The sequence below is a fragment of the Nelumbo nucifera genome, chromosome 2 (assembly GCF_055504915.1).
Source record: "Nelumbo nucifera cultivar China Antique chromosome 2, China Antique-T2T, whole genome shotgun sequence".
Taxonomy (NCBI): domain Eukaryota; kingdom Viridiplantae; phylum Streptophyta; class Magnoliopsida; order Proteales; family Nelumbonaceae; genus Nelumbo; species Nelumbo nucifera.
The window spans coordinates 5,094,430-5,116,759 of NC_142650.1; the positions used below are offsets into that span (position 1 = coordinate 5,094,430).

Sequence of the window (22,330 nt, forward strand, 5' to 3'; positions counted from 1 at the left end):
TGTACTTTGCATGAACTACAAGCAGTCTATAAAGTTTTGAGGCTTGGGCTGGTCATGAGATGAAGTTTTAGTATAGTTATGATAGCCATTGGCTATGGGCTTCTGAACTGTCGTAGAGTTTGTCTTAACGACATTTGCTAAGGATGGTTTGTTTCTCCTTTAATCATAAGAGGATCTTTTACCACTGTTTGATAAGAGAGTCAACGCTTCATATACAAGCTTGAATGCCCCATCAGCACCTACAGTTTTAATATGGTCAGGGTGAAGCATCAACGCCAGTTTCCTGTACTGTTTCCTAATTGCATATTCATATACAGATGGATTTAATCCAAGAACTGCATAGAAATCAATTTTCCCATTGATTTGAATTTCCTAAGCAACATAAACGTCAAATGTGACAAGCATTTGAGAGATGCCATCTAATTCTGGATACAATTTTTGGGCCTTATTAGGCTTGAGCTCAGCTTGTTTAATAAACAAGCCTGTAAATTGGGCTCGAGCTCAGCTCGAAGCTTGGTTGAAATCAAGCTGAGCCAAGCTCGAGTAGCTCGTGAAGAGCTTGGCTCGTGGCCACCCCTAGTTCAAAGGAGCATTGAATAGCCTCAAACACCTGACCCTAGAAACCCTATTTCCCAACCATAGCGATGGAAACGGAAGGGTAAACGTACAACTAATAATGGAAATTTATATTGACCACATCCATTAAATTTAGGACTTTTAGGGTCAAGTTCGGAGTGAATTGCAGAATAAACACCACATTTCTAGGGTTTATATTCTAAAACAAAGATGGTCTGGACTATTGAGAACTTGGGTTCTGTTTCATTTTCTTGAGAAAGAAGATGATGAACAACGTGTTTTATTTTTAAGGGTAATTTTGACATTTTCAAAAGTCTTAAATCACACACGAGGTCATGTGATATACATAATTGACGGTTCATTAACGATAGGTACTAGATTATTGCATTTCAAAAATTTGGGTACTAAATTGTCGCGTTTTAAAGTTCAAGTACTAAATTGGCACTTAGCCTAAAGTATAGGGCACCTATCGTGAATTTTCCCCTAAAATATACATGTCATCGTCTTATGTTGTTGGGACTATATTAGCATTTGATGTATTGTGAGGCGCGCTTTAGGGGAGCAAATCCAAACTCCCTCGATAGCCCAAGAATTCAAAGAGACCGGATATTCTCCTCATACAGGGCGCCTCACACGCATATCCTACCATGCATTGAGAAAACCTTGTATTCACGGGAGATGTGAGGAGCATATCCCATTCGGAATTCAGATTGCTCTGACAAACACTCCCAAGTGTCAATACTATCCCAACATGCCATTGCATCCTTACATTTGGAGCATCTCCCTTGAATAGCAGATCCCTATCATTGAACCCATTGGTTGTTCGACCAATTACTAATTATGATCCATATCATATGCCAATAAATTACGTATGTGACACCACACATCTTATACACGACGTCTTCCAATAGTAGGTTCCAATCGCGCGGTGTCAGGTCTTGTTGGCAGGAAATCGCGCGGTTTCAATCCGAATCGGCTCTCACACCTAACGCCTCACAGGCGCCTCACACGCACATGATAGGAACATGTCTCGTATTTATTAATTATTATTCACGAAAAATGTTTCCAATGCACGGTGGATGTGCATATGAGGCGCTCATGTGTGAGGAGCAGATCCCGTCCCTTAAGCGAGGCCGGTTTCTGGCCAAGCTAGGCTCTGTGGCCGATGGACTGAACGAGTAACAGCCCGAATATATTAATAAGACAGTCACTTGGTCGGCAATCTCTCCACTCCCGACGAAGAAGGGAAGGAGCTTGTTTATTCTTCGTAAAATCTGCTCGGTTCGTTAGTGATTATAGCTTATTCGTCATTTGTCAAATCGTTCGATTAATTTAATTTAACATGGAATCCATGGAAGCTTTGATCACTCAAATACAAGGGCTTTCGGGTAGCGTGGAGGATATATCTCATCTTCACAATCTCTTGAAACTGACCGAGGAATCTCTCCAATCTGAGGCGCCACGATTAGCTTCTTTCTTGGGGCAGCTCGACCCCGCTAAACAATCTCTTGGCTATCTCTATATCCTGTAAGTTGCTTTCCTTCTTTTACCAAAGAAAAAAAAAGTTGTTTTCCTTCCAAACTCTCCCGCATTTGTACTTCCTGCTACATTGTGTTTTTCTTTTATCCTCTTTGAATTATGGGGTTTTACGCGTTTTGTCCGGATCTTCGTGATATCCGATTACTTCTAGTCTTATTGGAAGTGAGTTTTGATGCATCGACATTTTAACAAACTAATTGGGTTAACTATGGAATGGGTTTTGTTCCTTTGATAGCGTAAAGAAGTGCATGGAGCACATTATAGTCCTGTTTCTGTTAAATTTTAAATGGATGAACCTTTCTTTCCGTTCAGTTGGATATGGAATCGTTACGTTGCTGAATTTTGTGTTTTGACTTTCTTTAAAGTTTTCGAGTCGATTTTTGGTTGACTCGTTTTGTAAGCACCAGTCATGTTATTCTAAGGTTATGGTACCTTAAAGAGCATGGTCTTATGCCCTTGATGATATGGCATTATAATTAAGTCATATAAGCAGAGAATTATTGTTTGAAGAAGTGATACCGGTTGTGATGATTCCGAACTCGATACATGTAATATTGGTACAAAGTAATCTACTTTTTTATCATGGTAGACCTACTATAGCTGGATTTGTAGCCTAAATATGAATAATCATTTGGGGTTGTAAACGGTATTGCTTCAGTTCCATTCTTCGTTGCTGTATAAAAATTTGGCTTCTTAGTTCTCGCCTTTATTCATGTTTCTGTGACCTTCTTTTTTTCCTAAGAAATTGCAACAATAAATATGTGTTTGGAAAGAAAAGGAAAAGTTGAGAAAATCATTGGATATAAATGAATCCATGTATATATTCAGCTCTGTTATCTGGTTATTTGATCAAGCTGTATACTTTTCTGGTGTTTGTGGTTTGACAGGGAGGCATATACTTCTGCTCCAATATCAAGAGAGCAACCTAGTGAATTCATTATGTCCGTCTCTACCTTTATCAATTCTTGTTTAGCAGAGCAGATACGTTTGGCAGCTGATAAATGTATTCTACTGTTCACAACAAAGTAAATTTGTTCACCATTGTCAGATTTCCTAATGCTCCTAATTGGTCTAAGGATTGATTTCTTATAAATGCAGTTGTATCTGTTTGCAAGAGGTTCAAGGATCAAGTTGTGCTGCTTCAAGAACCATTACGGGGTGTAGCTCCCATGCGTACAGCTGTACAAAAGCTTCGGTCTTCTTCTGAACATTTAACTGCTTTGCATCCGGATTTTCTCCTTCTTTGTTTATTGGCAAAGAGCTATAAAACTGGATTAGGCATTTTGAAGGAGGATATTTTTGAGATTGATCAACCGAGGGACTTCTTCCTATATTGCTATTATGGGTAATATCTCTAGTTTTTTCTACATCGCTATTATGGGTAACTGTTAGTTTTGTTGCCTTGTTTATTATAATATATAATTTGTGCCAGGAAATCACCTTTGAGAAAGTGTTGTCTAAAGTTTTCATGAACCCAACTTTTTAAAAAGTAGAGTTATGTATAACATGCAACAGATGAAACAAGGAAATTTTGTTGTTATTCATAAAACAAATGATACTTCACTTTTCAAGGCATTTCCTTATTTGAAACAGTAAAAATCTGCTGAACTCAAAAAAATATGAACAGAAAAGTGGTTTCTTGAAGAGAGAAGGAGAAGAAGAGATCTTGAAAGAAAAGAGAGCCATAATCTGGCCGCCCCCTTCACTTATTATTTATACTAAAAATAATAGAGCAATACAAAGACAACTATGCCCTTATAGGGCGGTAAAACATAAAACAACATATATAAGACTAAAAAACATAATAAAATTTGGACTCACATAACTACTGTGGTCCCCACCACATATTTAACAACTAATATAAAACATCTACTCAGAAAAACAACACAAAATTGATTAATCTTTAACACTCCCCCTCAAGTTGGGAGTAAATGTCACACATTCCCAACTTGCGTAGATCATGTTCAAGCTTGTTTTTTGCCACCCCTTTAGTGAGAACATCAGCCAAATGCAACTCTGAAGAGACATAAGGCAAATAGACTTCTCCGGCTGTTACCCTTTCTCTTATGAAGTGTCTATCAACTTCAATGTGTTTTGTCCTGTCATGCTGAATTGGATTGTGGGCAATATTGATTGCAGCCTGATTGTCACAATACAACATCATAGGTTCCTCTACTTTCACCCCAATTTCACTCAAAAGAGATTTAACCCAAAGAAGTTCTGAGACACCATGGGCCATGGATCTATACTCAACTTCTACACTAAACCTTGCCACAACCGCTTGCTTCTTACTCATCAAGGAGATCAAGTTTCCACCTACAAAGGTACAAACTCCTGATGTAGACCTCCTGTTATCTAAGCATCCTGCCCAGTCTGCATCTGTATAGGATTCTAGCTTCAGATTCTCATGATTTGAGAAAAGAATGCCTTTGCCAGGGTGCTTTTTCAGATATGCAAGTATTCTCTCAATAGCTTCCTAGTGCTGAACTCGAGGTGCATGCATGTACTGACTCACAAAACCGACAACATAAGAAATATCTGGTCATGTCATACACAAATATAGCAGTCAGCCCACCATTCTTTGATATCTCCCCACATCTTTTACCAACCCACCATCCACATCATTAATTCTGTGATTTGGATCAATAGGAGTTTCTGTTGGTTTGATCCCCAGCTTCCCAGTCTCCCGTAGTAGGTCAAAAACATACTTTCTCTGTGAGATGAAGATCCCATGCTTGGATCTTGCAATTTCAATTCCTAAGAAGTATTTAAGCTCACCAAGATCTTTGATCTCAAATTCTTGCTGCAATGATTTTTTGAGATTATCGATCTCCTCCAGATCATTTCCTGTAACTACTATATCATCCACATACACAATCACAATTGACAGCAGAGCATCTCTCTTCTTTACAAAGAGGGTGTGATCAGACTAGGTTTGAGTGTATCCAAAACGGATAAATGCCCCTCTTAACCTGTCAAACCAAGCCCTAGGTGACTATTTTAGGCCATACAGAGATTTTCTGAGTTTGCACACCTTTCATTTACCAACATTTTCTTAAAAGCCTACTGGAATGTCCATATATACCTCCTCCTGTAAATCACCATTGAGAAAAGCATTTTTGACATCAAGCTGAAACAAGGGCCATGAATAGGTGGCTGCCAGAGATAAAAGGATACGAACTGAACTCATTTAGCTACCGCTGCAAAGGTTTCTAGATAATCAACATCATAGGTCTGAGTATACCCTTTCGCTACCAACCTTGCCTTGTACCTCTCTATCTTGCCATCGGCCTTATACTTCACTGTGAATACCCATCTACATCCGACTGTCTCCTTCTTTGGGGGAAGATCAACTATTTCCCAAGTTTGGTTTTTAACCAAGGCTTCCATCTCTTATTGTGTGGTTGTTTTCCACTCAGGTTTGGAGAGAGCCTCAATAACATTCCTGGGTATAGACATAGAATCCAGGGAAGAAAGGAAAGCACGGTGGGAGGGTGACAAGGCACTGTAGGAAAGATGGTGTGAAATGCAATGGGCATACACTTTCTCTTCCCTTTATGAAGTGCAATGAGAAGATCAAGGTCAGTGGGATTAGCTGCAGCAGTGGTGTTAGGTACAGGAAAAAGTAACGGTATCCTTCCATGGAAGGGATGATTATCGTGCATAATCATCCACAAACAAGAAAAAGTAACGGTATCCTTCCATGGAAGGGATATAATATGGCCCCCATACATATGTATGAACAATATTAAAAGCAAAAGTACTTCTTTTATTACTTGGTTTAAAAGACTGTGTACAATGCTTTCCTAACTGTCAACTCTCACACTCCAAGGTAGATAACTGAACAGACTCAAACAACTTGGGGAAAAGAAATTTCAAAGAACTAAAAGAAAGATGTCCCAAGCGATTGTGCCAAAGCATAATCTGGTTCACTGACTCTGACCCATTACTACTGTTGCTGCTAACATGATGGTCCTGATGTCTCGGAATCTCATCTAGAAGGTAGACTCCATTCACCTCACAACCACTCCCAATCATCTTCTTTGACTCCAGATCCTGCAAAACACAATTACCAGGAAGAAAGGTCACGGAACAATTCAAACTTTTTGTTAAAGAACTAACGGAAAGTAGGTTGTTATGAAGTATAGGGACATGTAAAACAAAAGATAAAGTTATATCATTGGTTACTCTAACTGTCCCCTTCCCAGCAATGGGAATATGTGAACCATCCGCTGTAGAGACTCTATCTCTACCAGAGTACAACTGATAAGAACTGAAAATGGTAGGGGCATTAGTCATGTGCTCAGATGCTCCTGAGTTTATAATCTAGGAAGATCCCTCCTTACCTGAAGTGGATGCAAGATTTGCAGTTGCATATGAACTACCTGTATGTGCAAAAGAAGTGGTGTAGTTGGCTCCTACATTTTGCTGTCCATCTGGAAGGCCAAAGCTAGGTGAATCTTTCTTACTCATAAGCTGTCCAAACCTCTCTAGTTATGTTCTCACTACTGCTACTGCAATGGATTCCCAATCAGTTTGGGAAAGAGGGGCTAAAGAGTCTCCTGTAGTGACCACATTTGCATTTCTCTTCTTGTTCCTTATTCGGGCAAGCATAATATTTGGATGAAGCTTCCAACAAGTGTCCTTGGTATGCTTAGGCTTCTTACAATAATCACACACCAAGTCCTTATCTTCCCTTCTAGTCTCACTACACCCCCTGTCTCCATTCGGCTTAGGTTTTTGGTTGTACTAACCATAGCCGACTGGTTAATCTCAGGCTATCTCAGCATTACATTCCTCCTATTCTCCTCTCCAGAGACAAAGGCATAGGCTTGAAAGAGTGTCACACCCTCCCTAGAAAGAATATGCTGCTTAGCAATGCCAAATTTAGGGTTCAACTCTGCCAAGAACTCAAAAACCCTATTCCTCTCTACTAGTTTGTGATAGGTTGTTGCATCATTTACCCTTTCCCATGCTACAACTTCTAAGTGATCTATTTCCTACCAAAGGGTTTTTAGCATGAAGAAATACACAACAAGGGGTTTTTCTCCCTGTTTCATATTTATCATCTGATTCCTTAACTGATAGGCTCTGGCTTCATTTTGCTTTTGAGAGTAGGTTTTAGTCACTACATCCCAAATCTCCTTAGCAGTATTAGCCCATAGGAAATTTTTTTGCAATATGAGGTAACAGAGAATTATACAGCCAGGACATTACCATGTAATTCTCCTGCACCCATCGGGAAGAGTCTGTATCAGGTTTCTTCTCCTCCCTAGTGATGTACCCTAATTTTCCACGGGCACCAATAATCATTTTGGCTGATTGTGCCCACTCTAAATAATTTGTACCATCAAATTTTACTGTAGTAATGATTCCAGACCCAAAAATATCATTACTACCTCCAACACCTAGTCCCACAGTACCGGTGGATTTCACCTCGGTTCCAATTCTCCATCTTACTTTAAACAGTTCAACAGTAAGAAAAAAAAAATAGATTGGAGACCTTTCAAAAACAATTTAATATCACACACACGGAAACCAACCCTTCTGGAAGAAGAAAACCCTATCCGGAGAGAAATCTCTCTCCTCCCCACGCCTCCTAATAGAGAGAAGAGTGAATCAATCACTCCAGGAGGCTCAAAAAATTCCAGAAACTTAACCACCTTCTTTAGAATATCAAAAGAAAACTAACAATACCTGGCTGTCCAAGATCATATAAAAAAAAGAGTCCAACTTTTCTGGGACTCTTTTTTTTGGTAATCGAAATAATTTTATTAATTAGCAATAGACAATAGTACAAAGTCTCCAAGGAAAGGCACGAGTTGCAACCTCTCCGGGCTAGTTAAGTACAGATTTCCAAATTAATAACAACTTACATAGAAGCACAAAAAAGATCTTCCCTAGAAACCCCCTGTTTGGCTAAAGCATTAGCCAAAGAATTAGCAGACCTACTAACCCATTTTACTTCAACTCTCATATTGCTGGTTAACCACTTTACTTTTTTGATGAGATCTTTGTAGCCCCAAATGGTGGTATCCAAGTTTAGGAGCCACCTTGTTACCACCTGAGAGTCCCCTTCAACTAGGAAATGCTCCACCCCAAGCTGGTTGGCGATCTGAATTCCTTGTACTGCAACAAGGGTTTCTGCCCTTGTGGAATCGCCCACTCCCATTGGTCCTGAGAATGGGGAAATTATGTTGCTGTCCTTATTTCTTAGGATACCCCCTATACCTAAAGGCCCGAGGTTGCCTTGGCTGCTTCCATCAAAGTTCAGCTTGATGACACCTTCCAAAGGCGGAATCCATTCTGATAGAATTCTGTCCTTCTTTGTTGAAGTGTTAGCTATTACTAGCCAATTCCTCCACAAGTCATCAAAGATATCCACAGTTTTCAGCCAATGGATTGCTCTTGTTAGGATACAATCCTTCATTTCATCTAACATTCTTTCCTTCTCTAAGAAAATTCTTGCATTCCTTTCCTCCCAAAGAGTCCACAGGGTGGCTGCCCTGACGCATTTCCACATGACCTTACCTCTTCTAGTGTGCCAAACAAAGACAGATGGGTTGAATAACAAGCTTAAATCAGAAGGCATAGACCATCTACCTCCAAATAAACAAAGGCTCCACCTCCATATAGCTGTAGCAAAGGAACAGGAGATCAGCAAATGGAAACAGTCCTCATTCTCGACCTTACGCAAGGAACACCAATTTGGGGAAAGACAAAGCGAGGGTCTCTTTTTCTGTAAGTTTTCCAAAGTATTGATTTTCCCATAGAAGACTTCCCAGCAGAATACAACAATTTTTGGGGGAATAGGTCGCGCCCAGACTTCTTTGACAGGGAATCCTTGGGAAATGGGGTTAGAACTGAGGGATTTTAGAAAAGAAGAGCAAGTAAAAGTACCTTTTGGAAGAGGAGTCCAAACCCTTTGATTAGAAGAAGTGGGGTCCAAGCAAATGGATTCTAGTAAATGAATTAGCTCAATAACACAACTCGATTCACCATCCCTTAACCCTCTATGAAACCCAAAGTCCCAGTTTAAAGATAAGGGGTTTAACAAGCTCGGGAGAAAAGTTGCAATTGGCTCATGTTTGTGAAGGGAAATGGAATAGAGCGAGGGGAAACAATCTTTGAGGGGTTGAGTACCCACCCAAATATCCTCCTAGAATAGAATAGCATTACCAGAACAAGCATCATACCTGATGAATCTGAGGAAGCGAGGGAGAATACCATGTATAGCCTTCCAAGGTGTAGTAAGGGTAGCTTGGCGAGATATCCCGGAATCCCAACCATTTCCTGCACAACCATGAATACTTGCCACCACCTCATGCCATAATCTCTCTCTCTCTCGGGGCCATCTCCATAGCCACTTCCCTAGAAGGGCTACATTCTTCAACACTATGTTCCCTATCCCTAAACCCCCTTCTTCCTTTGGTTTGTTAACTATCTTCCATCTGATCAAGTGATCCTTTTTCACCTCTCCTGGTTCCCATAGAAAGTCCCTCATTCTCTTCTCCAGTTTCTTAGCCTCCCTTGGAGGAATCCTGAACAGTAAAAGGAAGTCGGTTGGAAGGTTGGCAAGTGTAGCCTTAATTAAAGTCAACCTACCCCCTATTGAAATGTAATTCTTTTTCCAAGCCGCCAAGCACTTATCAAATTTCTCCACAATAGGGGCCCAGAAACTACTTTCTTTAGGGTTGACTCCTAAGGGTAGCCCTAAGTATGTCAAAGGACAAGAAGAAATATTGCAACCTAAGCATTCTGCAATGGATTCAATCTCCCTATTCTCCAAGTTCACTCCAGCCACACAACTTTTATCAAAATTTACCTTCAAATTGGAGACCCTCTCAAAAGTACTTATTAAAATCTTTAAGGTTCTCCACTTTGCTCAATTCATTCCCTTCACAGAAAATAACAATATCATCAGCAAACTGAAGGTGAGTTACTGGAATGCCTTTGCTCCCTATTCTCCATCCTTTTATTTGGCCCTCCTCATCTGCTTTGGAGATCATCCTACTAAAGACATCAGCAACAAGTGTAAAGAGGAAAGGGGAGAGTGGATCCCCTTGTCTTAAGCCTCTATTGGCTGGAAAAAAGTTCTTAACCACCCCATTCACCAACACTGAATAACGACAAGAGTTTAAGCATCATCTTATCCAATTACACCATTATCCCCAAATCCACGTCTTCTTGACATCTCCAGCAGGAAATTCCAATCCACTAAGTCATAGGCTTTCTCCAAGTCCAGTTTGCAAACAAATCCTTTCCCGCCTGATCTCCTTATCTCCTCCACACTCTCGTTTGCAATAAGGATCTGATCTATAATTTGTCTATCCTGTATAAAGGCTCCTTGTGCTTGATTAACGAGAGAGGGGAGAACTGCTTTGATCCTCCTAGAGAGCACTTTTGCCAGAATCTTATAGATGCGTGTCACTAGGCTAATTGGCCGAAAATCTTTGGGGTGTCTGGCATCATTCTTTTTGGGAATTAAGGCTATAAAGGTGGCATTGATTCCAGGACTCACAAAATGTTTATCCTCGAATTCTCTTAATACTCCAAATAAGTCTTCTTTGACTATGTCCCAACAATCCTGATAAAATGCCATTGTAAATCCGTCAGGACCCGGTGCCTTAGCCCTATCCATAGAAAAAACAGCTTGTTTAATTTCCTCTTCCTCAATCATTCTTTCCAGCCATCCCTTATCTGTTTGGTTCAAAGTTGGCCAATTCTCCTCCCCTACTATTAACCGATTCTCTAAGGGTCTTTGAAAGATGGATTTGAAGTGATCCACAATCCTACTGGCAATCTCCTCTTGAGAGGTTATCTCCACACCATCAACCTCAAGCTTTAGTATCAAAATTTTCCTCCTTCTCCCATTAGCCAAAACATGAAAGAATTTGGTATTCCCATCCCCTTCCTTGATCCACTTATGTCTGGATTTTTGTCTCCAAGAGATCTCCTCCCTCAACAAAGTCTCCTCTAACTCCTTTTTGAGTTTCCTCCTCATTTATCTGTCTTGCTCATCCATCATCCCTTGGGATTCTTTTTTATCTAACTCCTCAATCTGAACCACTAATCTAGCTTTTACCTCCTCCACTCTTCCAAATTGAACCTTATTCCATTCTTTTATTTTGCCTCTTAACCTTTTTAATTTTTTGTGGAATCTAATCTCATCCCATTTCACTTCTCTCATCTCTTCACTCCACCATTCCTTAACCTTAGGCAAGAAGTCCGGGTATGTCAGCCACATATTTTCAAACCTAAATGGTCTAGGTCCATTACCAAGAGATTATTGTCCTACTTCTATAGGGTAGTGATCAGAGGTTATCCTAGGTAGGGCCTTAGCCACCAAACCTCTCCAGTGGCTCTCCCAACCCTCATTAAATAGGAATCTTCAAGCTTTGAGCAGGTTGGGTTTTCTTGGAAGTTGGACCAAGTGTAGGTAGCCTGTAGTAAAGGAAGCTCCCGTAACTCACAAGAATTTATGAAGTCATTGAACTTCCTCATACTAGTTGTAATGGCCTGCCTGGGATTATTTGACTCATTTGTGAATCTTATTGCATTAAAATCACCCCCCAAACACCAAGGACCTTCCCACAAACCTTGAATTCCATGAAGCTCCTCCCATAACTCATTCCTCTCTCTGTGATTATTTGGACCATACACATTTGTTAGCACCCAAATAAATCCATCTTCCACCATTCTGAATTTTAGGGATACAGTGAAGTTTCCTATTAGCTCCTCTATTGGTTCTCCGAAGTCCTCCCTCCACAAAGTTACTATTCCCCCCGAAACTCCCCACGACGGAGCTGAGCACCATCTTACCCCTCTTATTTTCCAGATCTCTCTGACCCACCTTCTATCCAGTTCAACTAATTTTGTCTCCTGCAACATCACAACATCAAGTCTTTCTCTCCTAAGTAGCTCCTTAATCGAACTCCTTTTTCTGGCACTACCCAAACCCCTTACATTCCAGCTTATTATCTTCATTACCTCTCAAGAATTTAGCCCTCCAGTGTAGTGTTCCTTCATTTAGAACCCTTCTTTCTTTCACCTCTGCCACTGAACTCGATATCCCCTTCAATGTCCATTGTTAGTCTCTCTACTTCAGAATTTTTCTTCTTTTTCCTACCCTTATTTCCCACAGACTTCCTATTCTGCTCTTTATTTCCTAATTCCTGCCCCAATCTATTGGTTCTTGCCTCTGATTCAGGGTTTTTTGGAGCCACCTCTATCATTTCCTCCTTCTGTTTATATTTCTCCAGCAGGGCACAAATCTGCTCCCAAACCCATTCTAACTCCTCTTGTTTCCTTTCTAACAACCCAACTCCCTTCTCTGATCGGACTCCATCATTATCAATCGCCACTTCCTTACTACCAGTTGGTTGGTCTGGTTGGGATTCCAGGACATTTGTTACAGGCAGAGACTCCAAGTTAGTATCTAAAACCAAATGGACAGGCTTACCTAGAATTAGCATAGATGGTTGCATGTGGACCGGCTGCTGGGTATCAATTCTTGGAGTCAGGATTAGGCCCTTCCCCTTTTTCGGACTTAGCAGTGGAAGTGGACTAGGTACAACCAATACTTCCTCACCCTCTACAGTCATAGAAACTTCACTTCTCTTTCCCTCTGCGTGAATCCTTAGGTAAGGCTCCAATTTTGATTCCTGTCTCTCTGGCCTGATGTCCTGACTAGGCTGCACATATGGAATGGACTCGTTTATTGGCCGGGATGCACTCTGCCTTACCTCTTTCAGTGTTCCCGACTCCACCTGTCTTTTGTATAACATACCCAGTTTGGGAAAGATCTGTTCTCTGCTGCTAAGGCTCACTCTTCTTTGCGTTTTGATATTACCAGAATCTTGCGAATCCGTCTCCTCCTCTAGGAATAACAGTTCAGTGTTTAGGCTACCCTCTTCCAGTATATCTCTTGGCTTTTGGAGGTCGATACTTCCCAAGCTAATGGTTTCTTCCAAATCTGAATTGGAATCAGAAAGTTCTTCATCGTCTGTCAATCTTTCCGAATCAGAGTCGAAAACCTCACTGCTCTTCACACTCCTGGGGTTACGGCGTTCCTGTTCCTCGAGCGGCATCTTCTTCAAGGGTCTGCACTGTAATGAGCTGGAGACCTTTGCTGACCTGTTCGAACGAGAGAAAGGGCTTGAGGAAGATGATGGTATATAAATTTTACTGTCTACCTGAGGAGCCAACCTTGTCACGTGCCCCTCTCACTCTTGGGTCTTTTAAGCATCTACTTAACTTTTCGGGCCTACTGGGCCCAAAATTACAATTTAGAGATGGGCCTGCTGGTTGGACTCCCGTGCATATTTCTGAGGCTACCAATACCTCTGCCCTTCCTTCATTTGAATCATTCAATATATTTTGTTTGGCGCCACAAGCAGTTACCTGAGCAAAGGTTCTATTGGTTGTCAAACCTTTACCTTGTGTCACATGTCTCCTAATAGTCTCCTGACCCAAATCTTTTGGACTGCCTAAAGGTAGAGTTTCCATTTCAGTGAAACTTCCTTGTCTCTTTTTTCCAACCAACTTCAAGCTGCCACGTAACTCCATTTCCTCCACCTTTTCGTCTTCCTCCTGCCTTGCCTCCCTCCAAAGGTTAGCTTCAATGGAGGACACTAACCAAACTGGTAAGAACAGTTCATCCACAATTACAGTCACCTTCCTCGGTATATCTTCTGGTTTTACTCCACCCAGTAGAATGGCTGCACTTCGCAGATCTCCCCAGAAGACACCATCAAGGCGAGCTCCACACAGCAAAGCAATTGAGTTTGTAGTTTCTTGATTCCAGAGATGGAATGGCAGCCCAACCACTCAGACAGTAACATTATCTTCCATTAAGAACACTTTCGAATTTGAAGAAGAAGACCATTTATAGACTGAAAAGGTCCCCAGAACATCTTGGATACAACATGCTCTAACATTTACCTGGTTTTTGAGAGGGTCCAATACTGCCTTAGCAGAATCAAATGGAGTTAAGATGAAGGTGCTTCTTAGCTCCAGTTTGAGCTTCAGTAGTTCTGCAACTTTCCACCAATCTGTCACCAATCCTCCAGCTTCAACCACTAGTGTTCTTTCCCATTTTCCTGCTGTTCCATTTGCTATCCAGGAAGGATCCCTCCTACTGTTTGCCATGGTTAAAAATTTCTTTTCTGGTACCTCTTCCTTATACATGATCTGTCTTCTAGTTTCTGGTCTTAGTTCCCTTTCATCAATTTCCGATGGTTCTTTTTTTTTTCCAATTCCTTTCTATTTAGGAATTTTGTTAGTATCCCAGCTATCTTTATCCATCCTTTGCCATTCTTCCCTTGAGGGAAGCAAACCATCTGCTTCCTTCCTTTAGAAAAATATTCAGTGAGAGATATGAATGCACCCTTTGCATTCCCCTTGTTCTCCATCACATACCTCCTACTTGACTCTGAGGACTTTTCTTTCCATTTTGTCTGTTTCCCTTTAGTTGCTGCATCAAAGACATATTCCTTCACCCAGACAATCATGTCTGAGCCTTACACAAGAACTGTAGCCCTCTGCTGTTCTCTTATTTTCAGTCCCATTCTTCCTTTGATCCGTATTTCTTCAAAGAGAAAATCTTTGGCCTCTACCCTCAAAGTTGACCTCCATTTTGCTTTCTCCACAAAGCCTCCTTCCACTAAGCCTCTATCCATTGCTGAAAAACCTTAACTTAACTCCTCGATCTTCAGTCTCTGTTGCTGTGGCTTAAGCTTGTTGATGGACAAACAGAACAACCCATTCTAAGCTAATGCTTTTCATCGACTTTTCTGGGACTCTTCCCCATACTTCAGTTCTTCCTGATTTTGATGCCGAACAGTAGATCACCTTCCTGATGACTGGATCCCACAAAAAAATACAAGAACTGGGCTGTATATAGCAGATCGGTCAGCCCTTTGTTACTTCATGCAGTCGGCCGATCTAGGGCTGCATGAGAATACTTCAAGAACCCTAGCTGGTGCTCTGATACCAAGTAGAAATCTGCTGAACTCAAAAAATTATGAACAGAAAAGTGGTTTTTTGAAAAGAGAAGAAGAGAAGAAGAGAAGAAGAGAAGAGAAGAGAAGAAGAGAAGAGAAGAAGAGAAGAAGAGATCTTGAAAGAAAAAAGAGCCATAATCTGGCTGCCCCCTTCACTTATTATTTATACTAAAAATAATAGAGCAGCACAAAGACAACTATGCCCTTATAGGGCGGCAAAACATAAAGCAGCATATATAAGACTCAAAAACATAATAAAATTTGGATTCACATAACTACTGTGGTCCCCACCACCTATCTAACAACTAACATAAAACATCTACTCAGAAAAACAACATAAAACTGATTAATCTTCAATAGAAATGTTATTTACTGATTACTAAATATTGGATTGCATGTATATTTGAAAATACATTCTCCTTGTCCAGAATCCAGATAACAAAAAAGAACTAGTACTGTTCCTAGTAGGGGAAGCCCTCCAAAGGAACCATCCAGAGGTAGTCAAGGCATCCGGGGAATACATAGTCATTTTGCACTTCTCTAGGTGGAGAATGTTTGTTTGATAGAATAATGCTAGATTTCAGTAGTCTCATCTAAGGTTTGTGAAAATTTTCAGAGAACCTTGAGTTATCAGAGATATTTTTAGGGATCACAATTGGAATATTATAATGAATTATTCAAAGCCAGTTTAGGGATGAAATTTCCTTGGAGAGGAACTCTTGTTGTTGCTGCAAGGATTAAAGTTAGCCTTTTCATTGGGTTGGAATGCTATGGTTGCAGAAGGGACTTCCAGGCAGTGATTGGATGTCTGTCTGTTATGGGCCCGCGAATAGGATCTCGTCACGGGTCGGTCCATGGGGAAAACCTCTTGTTTTCCCTTGTTCCTCCCTTTTCTTGAGGAACCTATTTTGGCGCCTTAATAGTGATTTGTTCAAGAGATCACCAACTCTCCTTTGCTCTCTTTCTTGACTGAAATTTTCGATGCCTTTATTGAATAAAATCAGCTCCTTAATTAGGAGATTACAAGAGATAAGAGTCCTACTTTTAGGAAGACTCCTTGCTAATTAGGAAGACTCCCTACTAATCTATCCTACTGAACTGATAAGATAAGATAAGACTCCCTTAATCTATCCTACTGAACTGATAAGATAAGAACTGTATCTGGCTAGAATTAGATAAGATGAGAATCAACAAATCTTGCTCCCTTTACTGTTGCTGCCGGCTGTGATATGTCTTCCCAGTAAAAACGTCCACATCACTGTCCAGAAATTCTGAAGTCCCTGGCTCCTTAGACACCATTATTAGAGAAGCAAAGGCTTTGGTGTCCACCTTGAACAGCTCATTCATGTCTGTACCAACTCCCAATATAAAGCCAATGACATAGTTGGATTCCCTGTTATGATGTTGTGAGGGTGGTGGGCTCCAGGCGTGGGATTTTCTTTGGAATGCTATATGGTTTCAGTGGGACTTTGTGACAGTGATTGAATGCCTGTCCAGGAATTTTGAGTCCCTGACTCCTTAGACACCATATCGGAGAAGCAAAGGCTTTGGCGTCCACCTGGAGCAGCTCATTCATGTTTGTTCCGACTCCCAATATGAGCCACTGGCATCGTGGATTCCCTGTATATCTATGGGGGTGGTGGGCTCCAAGCATGGGGATTATGTTATAAGGTGGGTCGTATGTATCCCTTTTTTATCATGTTTTAGCTAGGTTTCTATTGTGTATTTTTCTCCTCCAGTTCATTCCTTGGACCAGGAATTCTTTCTATATTTATGAATAAATACATTCTAATTTTGTTACTGATCAAATAAAGAAAATCAGAGAACCTTTGTTGGGTTTCTTGAAAAGCATCTGTCTGTGGGGGAAATGTCCCAAATATGTTCTCTTTGTGACACTCCGAAAGAATCTGTTGCACCCTTTCTCTTTACATTTCCTGTTTCCTTGTGAGGTTTAGTGGCACTTCATCAAGCTATGTGGGTGGAAATGGATATAGTTAGCATGCATCCACTCATCTCTCACTGTTGTTTAGCCTGCTAGGGGCTTTAGAAAGAAAGGAAATATGTTTTGGAGTCATGAGTCTTTTGGAATATATTGGTGCATTTAGAGGAATACAAATGGGAAGATTTTTGTAAGGATAAAGGTTTTTGGCTTCTGGTAATATAGGGGAAGTAGAATAGTTCATATACTCTTAACCCTCTCTTTTTCAATGATTTCCAACCATTTTCTGTACAACTGGAACATCATTATTTTTTGCATCTCTGTCATGTAAATAGTTTTATATGCTGTATCAGTGTTTCATAAGGCATACGAGACTTACAACTTGAGCCCCTCAAGGAAAGGCTCAAGGCATAGTTGTCAAAATGTCAAGGTGTCAAGACAAAGCTAGGCAACAGGGCTTAGGCAATTTTTTTTTTTTTAAATTAAATTAGATTCTAGATCTTATGCTTATATTTTCTACATAGCAATAAATTTCATGCTAAAACATAGAAAATCTTCATATCTTTAGGAGAATGTCATTTTAAATATATTGATATCAATATCCCAAACACTATTGTAATGAGATAAATATTTAATTAAGCATACAACAATTGCGAACCCAAAGCAATTAGCAAACTGATTAAACAACAATCACTGATCTAAACATGTAAGTCATGACAAGTTCAGATTTTGGAAGTGGAGATGAAAAACCAGATTGGATGTAGCATTATGATACTCTTGTGGCCATATCTCAATGGCTCAAGCTTCTTCCCACATGGTGATTTTCAGCTGATTTTAGCACCTTCTTAGTTCTTACTAGCAAAATGGAGGGGAAAAAGGAATTTCAATGGAAGGGGGAGGGGGGGATCCTCTTGTACTTTTATATCATCTTTAATGAAATTACCTTACCTTTTCTCAATTTTTTTTTTTTTTTATTTCACTGTTTTACCTATGACTGCAGGCTTTTGTGGAGCTTTACCCGATAACTGTTGCAGCTAACGGTATTTTATATTTGATATAATGATAGGGGGATGATATGCATAGGACAAAAGCACTTCTGCAAGGCCAGGGAGCTTCTGCGCAATGTATGTAAAGGATTTCCAGTCAAATTGGCTTACTATACTTTTTGCTAGCTCTCATGACCAGTTGACTTAATTTAATGAATTGAATTACACATTTTTTTTTTTTGATATAGGTTGTTACTGCACCAATGTCAACTATAAATGCTATAGCTATTGAAGCTTACAAAAAATACTGTTTGGTTTCCCTCATTGATAATGGGCAGGTTTGCTAATGCTTCTTTTACCCATGTTCTTAGCTTGAACAAACAGATCAATGGAAGTGGAGATGAACATGCCAAAGTTAAAGTAACTATGGAAAAGGGCGAAAACCTTGGACAGTTATATTTCTCCTCTATTTATATCACTACCATTTTTATCTAACATAGTCCTCTTATATTTTTAGAATCAATATATGTTTAACATCTTAAAGCTCTTCTCTGGAAGCAAACTTGAAAGAACCTGCAGAAAACAAAACTGCATTAAACTTTTCTTAATTCTTGGATCATTTTCTTCTCTTATTTGTTTCTCACTATGCACAAGCCACCCTGTTGAGACTGACCATGTGGGCTGATGTGTCCATTTGCAATCCCCTTCCTGCTGTACCAGTCTGGCAAGATCTACCAACCCCTCCATATGCATCTTGATGATGTATGCTCTGGTAGCCAAAAGAATAGTAGTGACTGACCTACTCTATCCTTCAAAAACACTGCACCAGAAGCCTGAGTGGAAGAAGATGGTCTCCCGCCAAGTCCATAGCCTAAGCGCCCACTACTTTGCCTTCCCTGAGAAAAGTTCTCCTGCCACTTACTGGTGGCATCCCTGGCATAATCCCGGCCCTCTCATTGCTCTCAGTGAGAACAAAAAGCTTCTCTGTCAACTAGAATGCAAGGTCTGCAGTCTCATGTGCTCAACATTGTGGAAGACAATGCACCAAGTTGGGTGGCCCAGCTTGCATGAAGCTCTTCCATGATCATCATCTTGCTCACAATGCTGTGGACAAGGTGGTCTGAGAGGTCAAAGATTGTTGTAAGCTATCTAAGCTCAGGGAAACAAAAGGGTAGCACTCAGGGGGTGGGTTTTATGCGTGTGGGAGTAGTGAACAGCCTGGAGGGTGGCAGGTCCTTTGCACAGGTTGTAACCGGCACCAACTTGACCTGTTTGAACAAGGAAAAGGAGCCGGTCCAAGGAAGAACTGGATCTAGACCGGATAAAACCAAACCGAGTGCATGTGACTCTTTTAAAAGTCACGTGAGGTCGCAGTGGCTTAAAAATGGGCCAGAGCCAAAGCCCATTCGAAAAGTCTTGGGTGCGATTAAAGGCCCATTTGGGTCAGCGGGCCCGATCCAGTGGTTTAAGAAGGCACGTGAGCCTTTAGTAACTCACGTGACTGGGGACACGACTAAGATAGACGATGCTAATGGTCTATCATCGTCCCTAGTCGCGAGACAAGGGGGGGAACGCGCACAGCGCCGAAAAACAGAGAAGTTGCTCGACTTGCAGTGGGCTTCCCGACGAAGGCTGAAGGAGTTTAGCCCCCTGCGGCGCTCCTCAGAGAAGCCGAAGCCAAGTTATGTTAAGGGAAGACCTGAAGAGAAAGAAGATAAGGATGAAGGCTGGGCGCAGTGCAGTGAAGGTGATGAAGACTCAGAGGACTGTTCGGTTGATGGTACTAGCTTGGGCAGTGTAAACGACGAAGGTAGTTGCGCTGGAGGTGACGTGGATGGGTGGAATATTGTAAGTTTATTTCAGGGTGACGAAGGCAAGCGGTACAACCCGTTCCCAAGACCACAGAGTGTGCAAGGAGGATCAGAAGGGGCAGATCGGGAGAACCGGAAGCAGAGCAGGAACACACCATCAAGGGGTGAACCAGGGGTAGAGTGGAAAGATCACCAGGGTGATCAAAGGACAGAAGTACCTCCCGACCAACTCAGGGAGATAAATTTTTACCAACCTCTAGAACAAGAGAGGGAGGCAGGGAGCAGTCCTTTTCCAGCTTGTCCATCAGTCCCAGGTAACCAAGTGATTTCGGTTTGTGCTACTAATGTGTCTCCAGTGTCTTTGGTTCCAGATTCCGTTTCTGCTCCATGTCCTGTAGCCCATGATTATGTAGCCGAGCCAGCAGATGGGCTCTCCAAGGAGGGAGAGACCGGAAGGAAGGAAGGTGGGAAGGTGCTGGAAGGAAGGTTTAGGAGTGAAAAAGTCTGGGAAATTATTGAAAGAGTGCTTAAGGAAGTGGAAGGAGAGCTGATCTGGAGAGGGGAAGGGGAGGTAGGAAGAGGGGAGGGGTCAGTGGAGAGGAGGGAAAGGAATGAGGGTAGAGATGGAGAGGACTATGAGGAGAGAGCAGGGTTGGAGGGAGGTAATAGGAAAGGAGGGTGGATGGAGAAGAAAGAGTAGAGGTGGGACCAGAGGAGAGGAAGAAGGGGCAGGTGGATAGAGATGGAGGGGATCCTGTAGGAAGGGTAGGGCTGGTGGACTCGGTGAGAGAAGACTTGATAGCAGAATTTGTAGGGAAGCTAGGTTGCAGATTGAAAGATCTGAATGTGCTGAAAGAAAACTTACAGAAGAGGAAGGAGAAGATCAGAATAAAGAAGAGGAGATTGAGTGAAGTAGAGAGAATGAAGAGAGATGTAGAAGGTGATAAGAGGCTCGGGGTAAAGGGAGACAGGAGGAAAAGGGGAAAGTAGTGGTAAGTGGCAAGGGGTTCACCAAGAAGCGGAATGAAGATTCTTAGTTGGAATGTGAGGGGAATTGGGAGTGCAAGGAAGAGGGCGACAATAAAAGAGGTAATAAGACGGTGTGACCCAGACATTGTGCTGCTACAAGAGTCTAAGAGAATGCAGTTTAATGATAAATGGGCAAGGAGTGTATGGAAAGCCAGGGGAATTAGCTGGGTGGCTGTTCCCTCGTGGGGTGCTTCCGGGGGGATTGTAACAATGTGGAAGAAGGATGTGGTGGAAGGTCTGGAGGAGTTGATCGGAAAGTACTCGGTGTCTCTGAAGTTTAAGCAACAAGAGGATGACTATACATGGGTGCTCACAAATGTTTACGGACCGAATGACTATAGAGAGAGAGAGGAGTTGTGGGAGGAACTGGCTGATGTTAGAGGGTTATGGGATGGGCCGTGGTGCATGGGTGGGGATTTCAATGTGATCAGATTCTCGGAGGAGTCCAATAAGGTTAACTAGAGGGTGACAAAAAGCATGAGGAAGTTTAATAGTTTTGTGGATGCCTTTGAGCTTAAAGAGATTCCCCTAGCCCATAAGACGTTTACATGGTCAAACCTCCAATCTAGACCCATTTGCTCTAAACTGGATAGATTCTTGTTTTCTTTGGATTGGGAAGAACATTGGGGAACCTTGGCTTCTAGAGCTCTCCCAAGGGTGACCTCAGATCATTGGCCCATAGTATTATGTAAGGAGGAAAGAAGGTGTGGAGGTCCTACCCCCTTTAGATTTGAAAATATGTGGTTACGTCATCCAGGGTTTACTAACAAAGTGAGGGAATGGTGGCATGACTGTAACCCACTGGTGGATTGGGAGGGGATGAGATTTCATAAGAAACTACAATTCTTGAAAGCAAGAATCAAGGAGTGGAACTTGATGGAGTTTGGGAGGATAGAAGAAAGAAAGGGAGATTTGATGGATAAGATTGAAAGCCTTGACTCTAAAGAAGAAAGGGGAGAATTTGGAGAGGAAGACAATGATCTCAGGAGAGATTTGAGAAGACAGCTAGAGGATTGTTTGCACAAGGAGGAAATTAGTTGGAGGCAAAAATCTCGATGTAAGTGGTTGCAAGAGGGAGACAGAAACACTAGGTATTTCCATTCTCTAGCAGATGGCAGGAGAAGGAAGAACTTTATCTCCAAATTGGTAGTAGATGGAGTCAAGTTAGTACAACAAGAGGAGATTGCCAGGGCCTGTGTGGAGCACTTCAAATCTATTCTAAGAAGGCCTGTAAGTAGAAGGGTGTGGGTAGAAGGTTTGGACTGGCCAGATGTAGGGGTGGAGAACAGGAGAAGGCTGGAAAGAAGCTTTACTCTAGAAGAGATCAAGGAGGCCGTGTTTTCTATGGATAGAACAAAAGCTCCAGGGCCGGATGGGTTCACAATCGCTTTTTATCTGGATTGTTGGGATATCGTGAAAGATGATCTCTTGCGGGTGTTTGAGGAG

General features: G+C 41.5%; 1 protein-coding gene across 3 annotated transcripts in view; it reads left to right on the forward strand.

Annotated features, from left to right (window-relative positions):
- Nucleotides 1–1,642: 1,642 nt before the first annotated feature.
- Nucleotides 1,643–22,330, forward strand: part of LOC104594682 (COP9 signalosome complex subunit 3-like) — a 45,389-nt gene continuing 24,701 nt past the window's right edge. For 2 of the 3 annotated variants that reach the window (XR_016082289.1, XM_010255090.3), the window contains exons 1-5: nt 1,644–2,103; nt 3,003–3,118; nt 3,214–3,460; nt 18,125–18,182; nt 18,293–18,382. Coding sequence is in view for 2 of the 3 variants with exons in the window: in XM_010255090.3 (XP_010253392.1) it covers nt 1,919–2,103; nt 3,003–3,118; nt 3,214–3,460; nt 18,125–18,182; nt 18,293–18,382 (696 nt within the window). In the remaining variant the exon portion in view is untranslated. Of the gene's footprint in view, nt 2,104–3,002; nt 3,119–3,213; nt 3,461–18,124; nt 18,183–18,292; nt 18,383–22,330 lie in introns of all 3 variants that reach the window. The other variant, XM_010255091.3, reaches the window with a different exon arrangement.